Source organism: Vanessa tameamea, chromosome 3 (assembly GCF_037043105.1).
Source record: "Vanessa tameamea isolate UH-Manoa-2023 chromosome 3, ilVanTame1 primary haplotype, whole genome shotgun sequence".
Lineage (NCBI taxonomy): Eukaryota > Metazoa > Arthropoda > Insecta > Lepidoptera > Nymphalidae > Vanessa > Vanessa tameamea.
Genome location: NC_087311.1, coordinates 520,838 through 539,584, shown reverse-complemented (window position 1 = coordinate 539,584; position 18,747 = coordinate 520,838). Strand labels below are relative to the sequence as shown.

At 32.7% G+C, this 18,747-nt stretch overlaps 1 protein-coding gene across 1 annotated transcript in view; it reads left to right on the top strand.

The window, feature by feature from the left end:
- LOC113397385 (protein O-mannosyl-transferase TMTC1-like) overlaps positions 1 to 11,367 on the top strand; it is a 169,153-nt gene extending 157,786 nt beyond the window's left edge. The window contains exons 4-15 of the mRNA XM_026635701.2: positions 4,026 to 4,099; positions 4,814 to 4,948; positions 5,126 to 5,296; positions 5,480 to 5,669; positions 5,896 to 6,017; positions 6,736 to 6,900; positions 6,975 to 7,088; positions 7,567 to 7,710; positions 9,292 to 9,491; positions 9,938 to 10,091; positions 10,516 to 10,633; positions 11,010 to 11,367. Of these exons, the coding sequence (XP_026491486.1) occupies positions 4,026 to 4,099; positions 4,814 to 4,948; positions 5,126 to 5,296; positions 5,480 to 5,669; positions 5,896 to 6,017; positions 6,736 to 6,900; positions 6,975 to 7,088; positions 7,567 to 7,710; positions 9,292 to 9,491; positions 9,938 to 10,091; positions 10,516 to 10,633; positions 11,010 to 11,309 (1,887 nt within the window). The 3' untranslated portion in view covers positions 11,310 to 11,367. The remainder of the gene's footprint in view (positions 1 to 4,025; positions 4,100 to 4,813; positions 4,949 to 5,125; positions 5,297 to 5,479; positions 5,670 to 5,895; positions 6,018 to 6,735; positions 6,901 to 6,974; positions 7,089 to 7,566; positions 7,711 to 9,291; positions 9,492 to 9,937; positions 10,092 to 10,515; positions 10,634 to 11,009) is intronic.
- The last annotated feature ends 7,380 nt before the right edge of the window (positions 11,368 to 18,747 follow it).

Sequence of the window (18,747 nt, the reverse complement as noted above, 5' to 3'; positions counted from 1 at the left end):
CTTCTTTTATATTCATAGTAATAATTAGCTTATAGGGGCCAACTTTAATTGGACTACGTGAAAACTGAACGCGATAATTATCACCTTTGATATCATCTGAGCAATTAATCATAATTGAGTTGAAGTCAATTCCGATTTCGTACCTATGCACACAAACATAAAGATTGTTCGAATGTGTATGTCTTCGCTTTGATGAAAACCTTTTACAAATCATTTTAACGTTTCTCAGATGTACAGAAAATTTCAATTGTATGAACAATACATTTAAATAAATCCTGAAGCGTAAATTAGTCTTTGATTCCGATTCTCTCTATAGAGTGTTTCTAAAATGAGAAGACTACCCTTTCATTAAATTATATATTTGAATAAATCAACCCGTACAGTAATCGCTTAACTCGATTGGAAGATTGAGGAACGAGATGATTAAAATGAGGTATGAAACCCATTACCAGATTTTGGGAGCCACGATGTGGAATATTAATGTCAATTCTAAGTAATAAATACAATTTAATTTAATACAGTATTTTGAAATTTACTTATTCTAACAAAACTACAGTCATATATTTAAAATCCACTAAAGCAACAAAACCCTGGTTTTAAATAACAAGTGTACAAATGTTGCTTTCAATTATGAAAGAAACTCATAATTATTCACATAACATAATATTTTTCTTTGGCGTCGCTTTCATTAACATCGGTAGTGCTGCAGAAACAGCTCGATGGATTAATTGTATTTATGGCACTGGTGTCGCAAAAGAAAGCACGATACGTTTTTGGGTTCAACGTTCTCGTTCTGGAAATTTCGACCTTCAGAACCAACCCCGTGGGCAGCCGGAGACCAAAGTGAAAAATGAAGAATTAAAGGCTATTGCGGAAGCGGATCCATCACAAAGCAATTAAGAGACAGCTACAGACTTCGGGGTAAGTGGTAAAACTGTATTAATCCAAATCTAAAATATACTTTATTCAAGTAGGCTTTTACAAGCACTTTTGAATCGTCATTTAACAAACTTTTTAAAGTAAAGCTACCACCGGGTCGGAATGTAGATTCTACCGAGAAGAACCGGCAAGAAACTTAGTAGATACTCTTTTTTTAATATCCACTTGAAGCAAATCGGGAAAGTGAAAAAATTTAACGATGGGTACCTCATGAATTGAGTGAATCGAACTTGCAAACACGCGTCGACTGCTGTGTTACTTTGCTCAACCGACACAATAATGAAGGGATTTTAAATCGAATCATTACTTGTGATGAAAGGTGGATACTGTACGATAATACGAAGTGCTCGTCGCAATGGCTGAACCCTGGAGACCCAGCCAAATCCTGCCCTAAACGAAAATTGACTCAGAAAACGTTACTTTTGAGCGTTTAGTTGACTACCGGTGTCGCCAAACGATTACGGCAGATATCTATTGTCAGCAACTGCAAACCATGAAGGAAGAACTAGCTTCTAAACAACCGAGATCCGTCAATCGCTCTAGGCCACTGCTGCTTGATGACAACGCAATACCACACATATCACAACAAACAACCACTAAGGTAGATAAGCTACAATTGGAATGTCTCTGACATCCAACCTTGCTCCAGCAGATTACCATTTTTTCCGGAATTTGGACTACTCTTACAAGGAAAAAATTCAACTCCGATGCGGCAGTCCAAATCGCCTTCAAAGAGTTTATTGATTCTCGTCCCGATGGCTTTTTTAGTAAAGGGATCAATTAACTACCCATGAGATGGCAAAAGTGCATAGATAACAACGGTGGATACTTTGATGAATTCAATATATTTTACAAAAGAAAAAAAACTTTACATTCCTCCCGTACAAAACGCCAATTTCATATGTAAGGACCTAATATTATATTAATCCTGACACGTTCTCATCTAATTAATCTTAATCCGATTCACGAATTGCTAATCGTCAACAATATATTTGACATAATATATAATATTGTGATTTATAGCAATTGCTCTTACCATAATAGACATTATAATCATAGAACAACTAAAGATTACGGTAGCTTATATGAATAGATTAGGAGACGAGCAGAATCAGAAACCAAAACCAGAGCTACGCTATCGTAGTTTACTTGGTGGTAGAACTTTGTGCAAGACTATCTGGGTAAGTGCCACCCACTCATCATTTGTTTTACCACCAAGCCGCAATACTTAGTATTGTTGTGTTCCGGTTTGAAGGTTTGACACTGTAACTACAGGCACAAGTCGTAAAATATCAGTTCTAAACGCTGGTGGCGATTTGGTTTTGTAAGAAATGGTTAAAATTTCAAATGTCGGTAATGTCTATGGGCGGTCCGCCTACCGATGCCATAAACAAACAAATCGTTCACGAAGGATGACATATATTATGTACTTAGTTTTTGTGTATCGATGACTTAACGTCGAAATGAACAATGTCGTTTGTATGTTACAGAACTGCTAGTTATACGAGTATGTAAGTGCGTATCGTTTTCGTGACTTACTGTGGGGGGTGGGTGTTGTGACGTTGAGGTGATGTTGATGGGGTATATTATGCTTTAATCTTAATTCAATTATTAATATACATATAACCAAGAGAAAACTTATATGTATATTGTAACAATGATAGTGTTCGTTAATTGCAACATTATTTGACAAAAACACCTTGTATTTGTGTACAGAAAAACGTTGCTGATGATAAAAAATACTCACCAAGGTCACTGTTTACAAATGCTGTTACCTTACACTTACCTAAGTGTCCTCATAGTAGATCTTATTAGAGAGTGTATAATAATATATATATATAAATGTTGAAAATTTATAATTAAAAATTGTCTATAGACAGAACTATAAACTACGGTTAAAACAAAATAATTGATCTGCAACAAAGGGCCGGGTAACGAGCGGTTCCGGCTCGCAATTAATTCGCCTGATTGTACTAATTGACGTCGCCGACTGTACATTATCGTTCGCTGAAATTATTCTCACGCCTACAGTCTGTCAGCCTGTACGTAATTAAAGGGATCGGATTAATGGCTATACAAAAATTTATCATTTCTTTTGTTTTATTATTTAATGTATATACATCCAGGCATAGGCATATTTACCTTATAAGTATGGAATTTGGCGTGACTTTATTTGGAAAAGGCACAATTACGAATGAAACGTCATAAGCTCTAAATTCGAAGGTCGTGGCGATTGACTCAATGAGAGGCTAGAATGTAAATTGAAGCTTAAGTTTTCGAGTTACCAAGTAAATATAATAATATAATAATTTCGAATTAAAAAAAATTTTTTTTTTTAGTTCGATAACCGAATATAATTTTTTCATTAAATAATTTAGAAGATTTGAAGCCTATTTAATACTAAGTCCAAAGGTGGGACTCTTACAGGCATTCTCTTAGATTTTAATTTCTACAGCATGAGCTTGAATTTTTTTTTTCAAATATCTACAATTGAATTAAAAATGACTGTTCAAGTTCAAGTTGGTCAAGTCGTAATTTTGATTGTTTGGACGTAAAATTAACTCGTCTCCTGTTCTCGACTTTCTTGGAATAGAAAGACCGTGCAAGCTGAAAAAGTCCGAAATTAATCATGTCTGTACCACAAAACGGTATAGACTTTATATTCGCCGGTAAGACACAGACGACCGGCTTAAATTAATAAAACCTTATACATAGGATATATCTTAATATATCCACATCTTATATAGAAATTCAAAAATAATAAACGAAATGGCCTGGACGTTAAGAAAGGCAATTCTTGACAATAAAGTAAATAAACTTTTATTGTATCTCGTTGGCCGTATTTTGGGCAATATTTAAATGCCTCTAGTTATATTCCTAATGGCCTTTTACAGATAAACTGTCCCGTTTGGAACGGATAAACGAAATCCTAATGCAGTTAGGGCCTCCTTAATTGCGCAGCAGGCGCTACGGGCTTAAATTAAATGTTTAGAGGCATTTACGTGGGTGTGTTGGCAGATATGTTGCCTAAGTGTAGATTAAGGAATTGGTTTTAAAAATTATGGTCTCATTTTTTTCTCTTTCAGGTTGCTGGAGTGGTGGGTCGTGCTGATGTTTTGGCTTGTGTTTTCTTCCTCTTGTCTCTTCTACTTTATCATGGGTCAGTATTTTGTATTTTCTTTATAAAATAGTATTTCGACTGAAAATTCAGAAAAATTATAAGAGAATATATTACAATACACATAAACTATTGCTACAGTTTCGTTCGCATGAATATGGCGATAGCGCGATTCACTATATTTTATTTTTCCCACACTAAAATATACTACGTATTCAGGGAATAAGCAATCACCATCCACTGTCTAGTGAAATTTACTATTTATTTTTTATTTTTACACAATGTTCCTTTATTGTAGTTTCTTTTTAAAAGAAATATTACATATTTATAAAAAGTTTAAATTATTTAATTTGTTTTTATATTGTTCCAGTGCAACTAACCAAGATACATTTTTTGGCCCAAGAATTCCCTCGTGATATTTAAAGACCTCATGCAAATAGACTTTTAATGTCGTACGAATAGTTTGCACAGTTACGACGACTTCCATAATATTGTTACCGACTTTGTCCCTTGTTTTCGAAACTTGTCAGGCAAAGGCGAAAGAATGTCAGGCATGGTGAAGGTTTATAAACTTTACTGACGCATTATATTAAGCCTCCCTAAAGGTTACAAATTACCAGTAATTGTATTACGAATTGGAACATTATGTCACGAAATCTTAATTACACCAAATAATATATGTTTTATGTTAATAAGATTATTACATTACATATAGGATTAAAAGTTAGCTAGTTATATAAAATGTAATAATTGCAGGTCGTCAAGCAGGAGAAGAGTTTGGTCAAGCGTAGTCTTGGCTGCTCTTAGTATGCTGGCTAAAGAGACAGGACTAACAGCACTCTTGTTCAACTTAGCTTTTGATATATATCGTAGTTGGAGCTCATTAACGAGGTATCCTTAGCTAAGATTTTAATTAAAAAATATGATATTATATTATATATTTTAAAGCTACTTAAGTTTTTTAATCATCAATTTACGTACAAATGAAAAAGTTCTTTTAAATTCACACTATCGTCAATTTTATCTCTGTTTTACCTTTAAGACATAATTAGATTTTCCCTCTTCCAGGTCACCGACGAAATGTCGCTGGAAAAGTGAGAATGTTTGGGGGAGAGTAGGAAAGGGCTTATTAGTTCTTCTGCTGTTGGCAATAGCTAGGTTAGCTTTGCTGCAAGGATCACTACCAGCTTTCTCCGCACAGGATAATCCTCCTGCTTTTCATCCTTCGATTACAATCAGGTAATTCAAGTATATAATGAGAAAATGATGAACAATTATATTATTGGTTAGAATGTTCAATGTTTTATGCAATTGCAGTATATCTATATAATTGTAAGTTTTAATGCAACGTTTAAAACTGAAAGAAGATAAGAAAAATTATCGAAAAATGAGTTGAATTAATTATTAAATATTTTGTTTCAGATTGATGACCTTCTGCTATTTAGCGGCGTTCAATTGGTGGTTGCTGCTTTGTCCGTGGACTCTTAGCCATGACTGGCAAATGGGATCAATACCATTGATTACTAGTGGGTGGGATCCAAGGAATTTGGTGACATGCGCAGCATTGATAGCACTGCTTGCTCTGTCTTATAGATGCCTAATGGACTTAGAGGTGATTTTAATGACAAATATATAGGAGATTGTTAAACCGTGTTCTCCTAATTAATTAATTTTTCAGAAGTATTTTTTTAATTCTTATGTTCAATTATTGTCTTTTTGTTTTTAATTAAGAGTAAATTAAACGCAGCACCAAAACTTTGTCTCCACGACTTACTATTTTTAATGACAATTCAAATTAATTTGGACAGTAAATTATGTTTTGATAATGTGTTTTTTAGCTTCAGCGTCACACGCCTCTGGTGGTTGGTCTGATGCTCTTAGTCATTCCTTACCTTCCTGCTTCCAATATGTTGGTTACCGTCGGCTTCGTAGTAGCTGAACGAGTACTCTATATACCAAGGTAATGCGGTTTTTAAAGTAATAATTTTGTAATTTGTTATCCATCAATTTTGTCTTAAATTTGAGTATAGCGTAATATACATTGTACTCAATGTCGCCTATGTAATAATGCGAATGTATTAAAGTGGAACTAGTTTTCTTATTGCTATATATATATTATTTTAAATGCAAAATATTCCTTTAATTATAAATAATCATAGATGATTACTATATTTACGAAACGATTCAATGTCAAAAGTCATGCCAGATATTTAGTGTATCAATAGATAAATGTAAATATTCATATAGTATCTGGGATTTAAATAAAAATTTCACGGATCGTGTTTTGATTAAAAATGTGGTGCCCATTTATTTTTCACTTCTTTTCTAACATAGAAAAGAGTAGAGTATCATTGTTATCATCTAGGATAGATAAACGATTTAAAAGAAAAGTAATAAAGATATACCTAATTGTTTAATACGAGTACCTTCACGTTACTACTGGACCAACGACCTGACTTATGGAATTTAATTCTATAAAGATTTTTAGCAATGTTAATTGAAACATCCAACATAATCTCAAATACTGTTTAACGTTGTTTTTAAAATCAATATTTATAAACCCTCTTAAATATACAAAGTAAACGATAGTGGTTTGAAGGCATTTTCATCAGACATCAAATTCTATCCGGCTTTTTTTGGTTTCAACTTTACCTAATATTATATCTGTCAAATTTCAGTTTTGGTTCAGTGGTCATCACGGTCTATGGAGTTCAGCTGATCTGGAAGCGAGGAGCGGGAGGTCGCAGGTTGCTGGTACTAAGTTTCGTGGTGCTCGTTGCTGCGAGTGCTGCAAGGACCTATCTGAGAAATCGAGATTGGAGAACCAGGGAAACTTTACTTAAGTAAGCTATTTTACAAATACCAAACTATAATTTATAAAATACACATTTAAATCACAATTCAATATTTCTTGCAGAGCTGATCTTGCGGTCCTGCCACATAACGCGAAATTACATTATAATTTCGCTAATTTCTTAAAAGACGTCGAACAGCAAGAAAATGCCATCCATCACTATAAGGAAGCACTCAAGTACGTTGAAAAGTTCTATAAGTAACATTACAAAATAGTTTTCACTAATATCCATACATATGACTGTGGGTACTTCTTTTTTTAAACTATCATTAAACCTCTTTCTATTATGTGCTTCATATAAGACTATATATAACAAAATAAACAATACCTATAGTGACAGTTTTAGGTGACAGTGACTTGTTTATATGTTTTACAGTAGCAGAGTTTGGCCGGTGACTTATAATAATGACTTATAATAATCATCTACCATATTACATTGGGGATATTTTATTACATGATTAGATAAACTGATCCACAATCTCTCCACCAAGTAGCTCATTTTATCTCGTATTATCTTATAATTATATATCTTATTATTAAGAGTGTTATTATTGTTAATAAAATGAGACAGTTGATTGATAAATAATAAACAATAAAATATTCTGCTAAGATGGTATTGACCGTTAATAATAAATCAGATCTTATCGAATTTCAGATTATGGCCAAGCTACGCAAGCGCTCACAATAATCTTGGCACGCTGGTGCTAGCTTCGGGGCGAGCTGAACACCATTTCCTACAAGCGTTAAAGTATAACAGAGACCACGTCAATGCTCATTATAATTTGGCTAAGCTTTACAGGTAAATAAGATTTTTTATTAGGTGAATAAGTCTAGGCATACACCTTATATGGTAAATTTAAAGCTTTTAATGCTATAGAAGTAAAAAAAAACATTCATAAAACATAAGTACGATTCTGTCAATGAAAGTCAGGAAAACGAATTATTTTTTTGGTCTGGAAAAAAAATATTAGTAGCTATTAGCGTCATAAGCTGTTATGAAACAACAAAGTAAGTATGTAACAGTCTGTTAATGTTGTATTGCTTGGCTAAGGCCTTTTCTTCCTTTGAGGTAAAGGGGTTTTAGCTATTTCCACAACGCTGCTCCAATACCTGTGGGTGGATGTGGCAGAATTTCATTCAAATTAGACCCATGCAGGTTTCTTTTTGCAGCTTGCTTTCCCACAATTTTTTCCTTAACCACCAAACGTATTATTATTCCTATATTCCAAAAACGATGATAAATTATTTTATGCACACAAATGCATTTCGTACAGTATATTATCGTACGACAAAAGCCACACGTTCTATTTACATTACATTGACGTCATTGAATTAACATTTATATTTATTTTCACTATAGTTGCAGGACATGACTGATAAAGGGAGCTCATTATCCTTGTTATCTGAACACTATAAAGGATTGTTATCTTATTCAATTTAAATTTCTTGCTCAATGATGGATATGTTTATGCTCAAAATTAAAACCAAGTTTAAAAATTTATGATATCTTCATAGATAATAAATATGTATTATCTAGTATATATTTTTCGACATGATGATTGTCTAAATAAAACAAGAAATAATCGGTCACTATCGAATTAAATTTTACACAAACGAGACTAATTAAACACACGTTATGAATTTGAGGTAGCCTTGTGACGTAATTGATCAGAAAAAAATATATTTCACGTGAAGTAAGTCTCAAAGAACATCTAGTCTTATCAAGTCTATCTAATGTTATAATTGCGAAAGTTTGGATGGATGGATGTTTGTACTCAATGAGCAGAACGGCAAAACGAATCTGAATGAAATTTGGCACAGAGATGAATTATTGTTTGCAATAGCAAATAGAATACTTTCACAAGCGAGCGAAGCCGCGTCCATAAGTTAGTTTGTAATAAATATGACGTTTATTTCAATTCTACCGGATATTATCTACTCGAATTAATTTGCAATTTTTCTGCAGGTGTGAAATTGCCTGTTTATTTTTAAACCACACTGATAGTTGATGAGAGATAAATCACTTTATTTTTTTTTTTTTATGTGAATGATTGAATTACGCTGTTGGCTCTGCTGGTCTATTCAACTTCAACAGTCGTGAGGACGAGTACTAGACTCCACCTTGAAAATCTTTATTTAAATCCGCTTTAACGTTAATACTATTCGAAAAGGTACAACAACAGCGCGATTCAGAGTACAATCTCTGTTGCTTTTTATATATTCGGAGAATTAAATTAACATGGAATAATTATTTTACATGCTATTAAACAGGCTGCCAATAATAATAATAATACATTTATTGAATGAATACATTCTTAAACTAAGAGACCTAAGATGAAATTTAAGGTTTCTGACAATGACGAAGTTTTTATTTTTTCAGGAAGAAGAATCGTATAGCGGAATGTTTGAAAATGCTAGAAAGATGCATATCATTAGAACCTCGTTTCGTACAAGCACATTTAGAGTTGTTGCACATCACTCCTGAAAGTGAAAAAAAAACGACTTTGGAAAAATTATTGGATTTGGAACCGAAAAATTGGGAACATTATCATCTTTATGGAAACTGGTTAAAAGGGAGAGGTAACTTATTCAAAAAAACATGTTCGTATGTAGATTAGTTCACGCTCGATTTTTATTTATTTTTATTCATCAATAACAGCTTGTCCTTTCAAGCAGAAAGCTTGGAACGAATTCCACCACGCTCTTAGCTCCAATGCGGGTTGGTTGTGCATGCAGGTTTCCTCACGATGTGTTCCTTTACCGCCGACCATGAGATGAATAAAACATATGAAAATTCAGTGATATATATAGATGAAAACATCAGTTAAGACGTACGCGTCGGCTCTCTTTTTATTTCTGCGCCAATTAAATTCATAGACGTATGAATTATGAGTGACTTATAAGGACAATGATGACCAACAACTGGATCTAAGATAATATATTCCTTGTATCTGTAATGATAACTTTAACTGACTCAGCATTCCAAGTATATTTTATAATGAAATATATTAAATTCATACTTTCAGGTCTCTGGCCACTATCACTCGCCTATTATACATCAGGTATACGGCTGTCCCTTGACAGAGATGGCGGGCGTGGTGCGCTGCCTTCTTTACGCGCAGCGTGCTTAATATTGAGGAGTGCGGGCCAAAGAGCTAGACTGTTGCAACTTCTTACGAGGTACGTATGAAAGAATACTTTCTGTGCGAGCACAGATAAGCAGAAACATGGGTGTACGAATAGATACTATACTTAAATTAACAACGTTTCAGAATTAAATGAAAACAAAAATAACTGTCATTAAAAATCTCGAATTAAAACAACAACATAAAATAACTTTATATAAAGCCATAATATATAAAAAAATGAGACAAAGAGAAAGAGAGGGAAACATCGTCTGAAAGGGCCGTAACGCTTTTTCCTTAAGTAACGATTTCTGACAGTTCACTCTACGAAACAACTTCCTTCCATAAATATGTTCCGAAATATATTATAAATACGCTAGTAAAATTATGTAAATATTATTTAGATTTGGATAATTTCTTCTCAATAATTCACTCAGTTCTGGCCAATTGAATGCTTCTATTCTACTTGCACGTTACAGATGGCAAGGCGCCGGCGGCGGCGCGGCGGCAGCGGAGAGGCGGCGCGCGGCGGCCGCGGCGTGGCGTCTGCGCACCGAGCTCGAAGGACGGGCTGCGAAATACGCACGCGCGCCGTTGGTATGTTTGCATTTATTATGTTGTAATTATCCTATTTCTACCCATAGACTTTATTCAATTTAATAGACCCGAGTTAGCTGGCGGTAAATGGGTTATATTATTTTTTCATTGATAATTTTGACTGACAATAATACCATTATATTTTATCCGATGGGCCGGAGACGATCGGTTTAGTCTTAAGGTGGTTTATCAACTAAATAATAGACTAGTTTTGTAATATCCTTTAACATACCAGGCTCCCGAATCGATATTTTTTAATTTTACGATTAAAAATTGCTGGTCTTGTTATAAAACTCATTGTCCCACAAAAGAGTTACTATTTCTGCGTGTTTCTGGGTTATATTTATTTACTTGAAGCATACACTTAATCTTTCAGGTAACATCGACTTGCCTTCATCACAGCCAGCTCGAAGTCCACGAGCCAGATGCTAAGCATCCGATAGTGAACGAACATTCCAGAACAATTGTTTCTACTCTAGACGATAAATTAAGAGCAAGTTGCCAAAAAAATGCTTATAATAAGAAAAGTGTATCCATATCTGCTCAGTATAAACCTATTCATAATAAATCGGAGGCTGGTATCAAACAGAAGAGTTGCCCTTTGCATAAGAAGAAGAAAATAAAAGATTCAGATACTCTGCCCTACGTGTCCGATCATTTGATAAAGACTTATTAATGTAAGATTTAAGTTATATGCAAGTATCAAATAGAAAAAACAGCTTAGTAAATAACATTAAAAATAATGTACATCAAACCGAAAATCCATCACCAATATATCAGGTAAAGAGTGAGGTGATAGATAATAAAAATTCATAAACAATCTGGGGGTACATATTACAAATCACAGCACAGAGTGCGCCTGTTTTCGCGAGTACGTTTATTTATTTTACATCTTATTCCAGTGAATGTAAAATAATAATTATCGCAGTTAATGTAATATCATAATATATCATTGATAGTATTAAATGCGTCGCGGTGTTTTGTAGCTGAGCGCGTGGCCTAATTCAGTTTCTGAACAAGAACCCCTCACCTTACAAGGCTCGGGTGCATCACATTGTTAATTTTGACTTTGTCCGAATAATTCGTTCCTATTAGTTGGAGCATCATTTTTAATTTTCCTTTTTACTTACTTTTTATACTGTTACATTGTTTAGTCTTAAAAAGACTTAGCTAGTCATTACATAGTATAAAACAAAGTCGCTTACCGCTGTCTGTCCATATGTATGCTTAGATCTTTAAAATTACATAACGGATTATAATGCAGTTTATGTAATAGATAGATCGATTCAAGAGGAAGGTTATTATGTGTAATACATGCTCAATATAGTAGAGAAACAGACAAATTTAGAGGTTTCTAAAGTGATGTCGTAAATAAACACATTTTTTGCGCTTTCTTTGCAAACGTTGGCTGAACCCTCCGAGATAGATTATAATAATGTACTACAGTATTGTACACCTTAAAAAGGTTTTCAAAAAAGTCCGTGCTGGTATATGTCTATCTTTTAGGGATAGCCCACAAAAAACATTTTTTATCCTTTACTTTTTACGAGAAATAATGGCTTATTTTCGAAGCGATTTTAAGCAATACAGCATTAATCGTTATCTAATTAAGTACCTTAAATACATTGTACATTTAGTGTAGATCATTATAACCCTTAACAGCAATTAATTTAAATGAATATTTTCGAAGATGTTACAGATTTAAAACGCAGGGACATAGCGGTTTGTATTGTCTAACGACTGAAAAACTGAACGCATTACACCCGTTTGCGAAGCCGGGGCGGATTATTAGTTTATTTATAAAACCAGTATTATTCTACCAAAATTGTAATATTAAATATTTTTTCAGTTTTGTATATAATATCTAAACACGAGCAAACATTTGGTTTAAAGCTATATTAATAAATTAATAACGAATTATTGCATCGCCGAAACAATATTCTTAATTATAATTTTTACTTGTAATATTGTAAATAAAAATATCGACTGCGTGCCATTCAGGAATTGTATAAACTGTTATGTATATATTATACCTATTTCAAGTGGTAGATCATATGATCATACAATTTATAGAAAATATATTTTACGAATAATCAGTTAGTAATAAATCCACCGCTTTTATTAATAATAATAATTATAATATCACGGTCGATACAGTTTATAAATTGTAAAGCGTTTATAAATTTCGTTTAGTCAAACTCTTTAGTTCTACGCAAAGTCGTTACGAAATTCTCCCACGGTCAGAAATTGTTATATTAAGATCGGGGGATCACCAGTATAAATTTGTTCAAGAAATTCTGGTTTTAAATGACTTAAATTGGTTTACCATGTGGTTAGCTGAGAATGGAAATATTGCTAGAGAACCTGCTCTTATCTCTCCAATCAAAGGATTTCTCCATCGTTTACCGAAGGAGGAAATATTTGCCCAACATATCACTGCTTCTGTACAGTCTGCACAAAGTGAGTGCCCAAAAAAAAAAAAACAAACGCACTTTTGGATTTCTGAGTAAAGTAAAACGTATCATCTATTTTACTGTTTGCTTCATTGCGCAAACCGATTTGGACATCTTTTACGAACGAATAAATAAATCGTAAGCTTATGCCTACCAATGATTCACTAATAATAAAAAGTAAAATTTTATGAAACGTTTTGAAATACCGGTACCGTTGCCTCAACAGCTAACTCACTCGAGTTATGCTTTGTTTTATTAAATAAAATAGGTGGATTTTTCTGATTAACTGTATAGTCACAACGTATATTCAATTAGTTAATAACTATATCTGTATGCAACGAAAATTAAAAAAAAAAAATCTACTTAAGACACATAGGAGACACTTTTGTTGATACTTGAATTTAGTCAAATTATTGTTCAGTTTAAAGTATTCTAAACCATTTCAACTATAGCTATTGTAAATATTGTAGAAAACTATATGTAAGGATTACAATGTAATTGATAAAAGTATTGATATGCGAAGCCTATCGTTGTAATGATAAGATTATTGTACTTCCATTGGACAAACTATTGGCTCGGATTATTTCATACTTTACTTTTTACTGGTCAGACCTCGGGTGTAATAGTGACAGCAAACGTAAGTATCTACTGTAAAATAAGATATTAAGTTAAAAATTAATTCATTTTATAAGCAAGCTTTTATTTAGTTAATGAACTAAAACGAATGCAATATAATTTTAATTAATTTTATATAAAATAGGTGTAACGGGAAAATGGGCAACCTGGTGGAAACTGATCACCACCACCCATGAATATTGGCATAAAAAATTAGTATACATTTATAAACAGTTAGTTGAAATTAAATAAAAGCTTGTGAATATCATGGATTATTAAATAAAATCAGGCACATATGAATTCAACTAACATGACCTTGTTCTAAGGAAACCTAACATTACTATAATAATTATGAATTACAAATTATAATGCTGAATTGACTAACACATAATTGCGCATGAGTTCGATATTCTGATTGAGGGCCAAAAATAAAATTCATGTGTTGCAGTTTATGTGCACGCGAGGTTTTCGTGGACTTTGAATAGTATACTGTCACCTTCTACTGAAAGCCTCTTCGTTCCATATAAATTATTTTTTTAGTAAAGTGGCGGAGTAGTCTGATCAAAATGTCCAACATTACCGTTTCTCGAGATGGTATGACCATCATCGCGGAACTGTTCACGTTAGCTCGAAACACTTTAAAAACGTAATAGATTTTGCTTAACGAGATTTTATTTCAGGATGATCATAATTTATTACTAAAGAACTTGTAACGCGTGCCAATAGCTCGTGCGTAGATATGGGTTAGCGATTCAAATATAAATTGACGAATAAGCATTTATTGCTGTAAATGTAAAGAATTGTTTACGTATTTGAAATAAACAGATGTTTGAGGATATTTGGTTTTTATTAGAGTTTAATCCTGTCGTGTCATAATGATGAAGAAGTTCTTCTGAACGAATTATAACAAAGAGTCGAGATGGCCCAGTGGTTAGAACGTACACTTAACCGTTGATGGGTTCAAACACAGGCACCACTAAAAAAATTCATGTGCTTAATTTGTGTTTATAAATCGTGCTAGGCGATGAAGCAAAACATCGTGAGGAAACCTGCATGTGTCTAATTTCAACGAAATTCTGCCACATTTGACACAAATATCCACCAACCCGCATTGAAGCGTGGTGGAATATGCTTCTAACCTTCTCCTAAGGGACAGGAGGCCTTAGCCCAGCAGTGAGAAATTTACAGGCTGTACATGTTGTTGTTGATTGTAACACTGCTGACTTATTATCTTCGAACTGCTACTGATAATTTTATAGCAGACTAACTCAACAAGCTTTTCCCACATATTTACATAATATGGATAGACACGCTCGACTACCGAGGCACTATGATCTGGCTTATAAAAAATCAATCAGTGCCTGTCTTTGGTAAACTTTCGAGGTCGATTGTATTGTCACCCATCTTGTGTAAATGAATTTATTTCAACTAAAACCGTTAATAGATTTTCGAAATATATAATCGCAATTAATTAATAATTCTCTTTGCGGCAACATAAAACAAAAAAAAATATAAGCGAGAGTTGCTCAAAGATCGACGTTATGACAAATCCCGGAGATAATTTAATAGTTTGAACTTTCTAATTTGTTTTTAATTTGGTAAAAGTGTTATTACGTATTGTTATTTTATGCTATTGTGTTATTATTGTTTTCTATGTCATATTTACATTTATCTCATTTACTGTTCCTTGTTCGGAAATATAAACGTTTTTGTTCAATATCGTATCGCAATGTTTATTTCATGCACAGTATTGTATGTTGATCACAAAAGAAAATTGTTTTTTTTTTTGCATTTTTTGTCTCTGTATGACTTATACGTATATGTTTTTCTATGATTATCATCGATTTTATTAATTATTACTTTGACGACCGCCGTGGTCGAGTAGTGTGTACACCGGTTTTCATGGGTACGCCACTCCGAGGTCCCGGGCTTAATTCCCGGCCGAGGCGATGTAGAAAAAGTTCATTAATTTTCTATGTTGTCTTGGTTATGGCCGTTTGTGGTACCGTCGTTACTTCTGATCTTCCATAACACAAGTGCTTTAGCTACTTACATTGGGATCGGAGTAATGTATGTGATGTTGTCCAATATTTATTTATTTATATTTATAAAGAACACTCGTGCGTCATTATCTTAAAGTTTTAAGACATTAATATATTAAGCAGTTTTTGTGTAAATATCAATTAAAGCTTATGATAAATATTCATTTATTTAATCTTAATGAGGTGATACCCATATAATACTCAAAAATATCTATCATTACAATGATTACTAAAGTACACATATAGCACTAACGTAATCTAATAAACCAAGTTTGACATTGCGAAAGTTTAACTCTGAAATAACTTATCAATCTCAACAATAGATCTAAAACTTTACAAAATATTATATTAATTACAATTGTAAAATTTAATTTGCACCATTCGAAATAAATGAATTCTTGTTGTAATATAATTGTTGATAAAAGTTACGTCAACATTCTTATGGATACTCTAAAGATAAATCGGAATTCGTAACGTACAGTCTTTCTTTAACTCATCATTCATCATCTATCCTTTTCTGTCAGATGTCATCTATTTATGAGAAAGTAGGACAGCATTAAATTTAAATCGATTTCTAAGTCCGTGACCCTTGACAATACACAATTTATTTAAATACAAAACCTCATTACGATATTATTATTGTGGTCAAGGATTATTACGGAATATCGAATAAATATTTTAATTAATTTCTTATCATTCGAAACATTTAAAAGAAACAAATTATTTTCATAACATTGTTAGGATTTTTTTTAAATTAATTATTTATATTTCAATGAAAATAACAAAAGTAACAAAACTTACGCTATTGATCGGCGTTTTGTCGGCTAAGTTAGTGTTGTCATCACAAGGCATTTAATAGGCTCATCACAATGGGTTTGAATATTTATCATAGTAATAGACCTTACCAACTATTCTAATAAAAAAAAAATATATACACACTCGATAATAGCACTCTAATTTTAAGCGTTATATATTTAAACGAATGTAGTACACAATCAACACGGAAATAGCATACTGATAAAAAGCACATTATTTAATCAGGTGGTATTAAACTGTATCATGATGCAGCTGTGTTTTCTTTATAGTAGAGTAGGTCGGCGGACGTGCACATGGGTTATATGGCATTGGACCTGTAAAAAATGTTAAACATTCCTCACATATTCACTGCGCCACCAACCTTGGGAACTAAGTTGTTATGTCCCTTGTACCTGTAGTTACATCAGTATGAGTTTAGGTGAAGCCCTACCAAGTAAGGTGTAATTGCAAGTTAGGTGCCAGCAAGCCATTTCATTAAAAGTAAAGTAATATTTAGCTTCTCACAAATCGAAATAGCAAAGCACTTCTCAAATCGAATAAGCAAATAATTATTGCAATTCAATTATATTTATAAAAACGAGTAAATCCTCAGTTTATCGTCGGTTATTTCGAGTTAGTTAGAATCTGAATTGAATATTATAATATTATGACTTAAAAAGTGCTCGTAAGAGTCATATTGAATAAAAAATATTTTCGATTATGTTAAAGATTGATATATTAAAAGATTTAGTTAATTAGCAGATTGAGTAACAGATATTTTGAGCTGAAAAGAATAGCACCGATCGGAGATAGTATTCCATTAAATAATAACGTAACCGAAACGTTATTACAGATTAAATAATTACTAGTGAAATACAGTTTACCTATGCGTTCACTCGACTGGTAAACTGGTATTATAATATAGAAAAGCAGAGACTATTTTTGATAGAACAAAATAGATTATCCTTCAACACAACAATGAAAATTGTTAAATTATAATAACGATTGGTATCAATATTATGTATATTTATTCAAACTATCCTCTAGTGCTGGGCAAAGACCTATCTTCTCAAAACTAGGGGTTGTCGTTTATTCCAACACACTATGCAATTGGCAGAATATCTTGCTAAACGTGCAAGTATTTAAAAAATTTTTTCAACATTGCACTAAGAAGCGAAAAGCAATTGCATGGTGCAATCAAAGTCATCCAAAGACATACTCACGCATATACGAATATCTTTGATTTATTTAGATTAAATATAGTTCAGATCTTGTTTTGTAATATTTACTTATATGTTATTTTTTCTTATTTTACTCGTTTCGAACGCACGGTTCATACTAGTTCGGAAGTCAGGGCTGTACTATTTTAATACTGGTTATTATTATTTATTATTAGGCAAAGATGATTTGATCCCTTTATCTTCGGTTAACAAATAAGTCTTCAGTCCATTGGGCTACCAAGCCTTATTATTGCCAACAAATCCAAAATATTTAAATGGAAAACAATTTTAAACGAATTGGAAACGGTTAACCTAAAAATTAAATACGGTCGTATCTTAAATAATAAAAATCACTTTGGATATTTAATTTTTTTTGCCGTGTATATATTGTATATATTTAAATGATATTCTGTGTATTTATAAACAAAATTATCTCATTTATTAAAAAAAAAGAAAAATATTCCTTTTTTGTTTGAGCGCGCTTCTCGTAGCGACCGCTCAATATTTTGACATGACAATTTTACGTGTTTCTGAAAAGGTTTTTAGCTAAATATTATCATAGGTATAATTCAACGTGTAACGTAGTCACAGCAACGCGTTGCCGCGTCTGCTAGTATTAATATAATATATGAAGTGACTCATCATCGCGCCACTTTAAAGCAAATAAAGTAGGTAATCTCAAGTTTGTAAAGAGTAAAGATTGTTTCATACGGATAATTCTCAAAGCGTCTGCATGTTTTATGTACGTAAATAGTATTTTTATTCCGCATCTTGAACAATATTGAAGTAGTCTCATTGTAAATAAAAGGGAAATGAAGTCACTTAAAAACAATACAGCTGTTTAAATGCCTTGTATGCCATTCATTATAATAAATCGTAAAACAAAACATATACCTACATACTGACACACATGTTTTTTTAAATTAAAAAATCATGACGGTACTTTTGAAATTGTGAAGAACCGAAGCTAAACTGTAGAAACTGGCCAA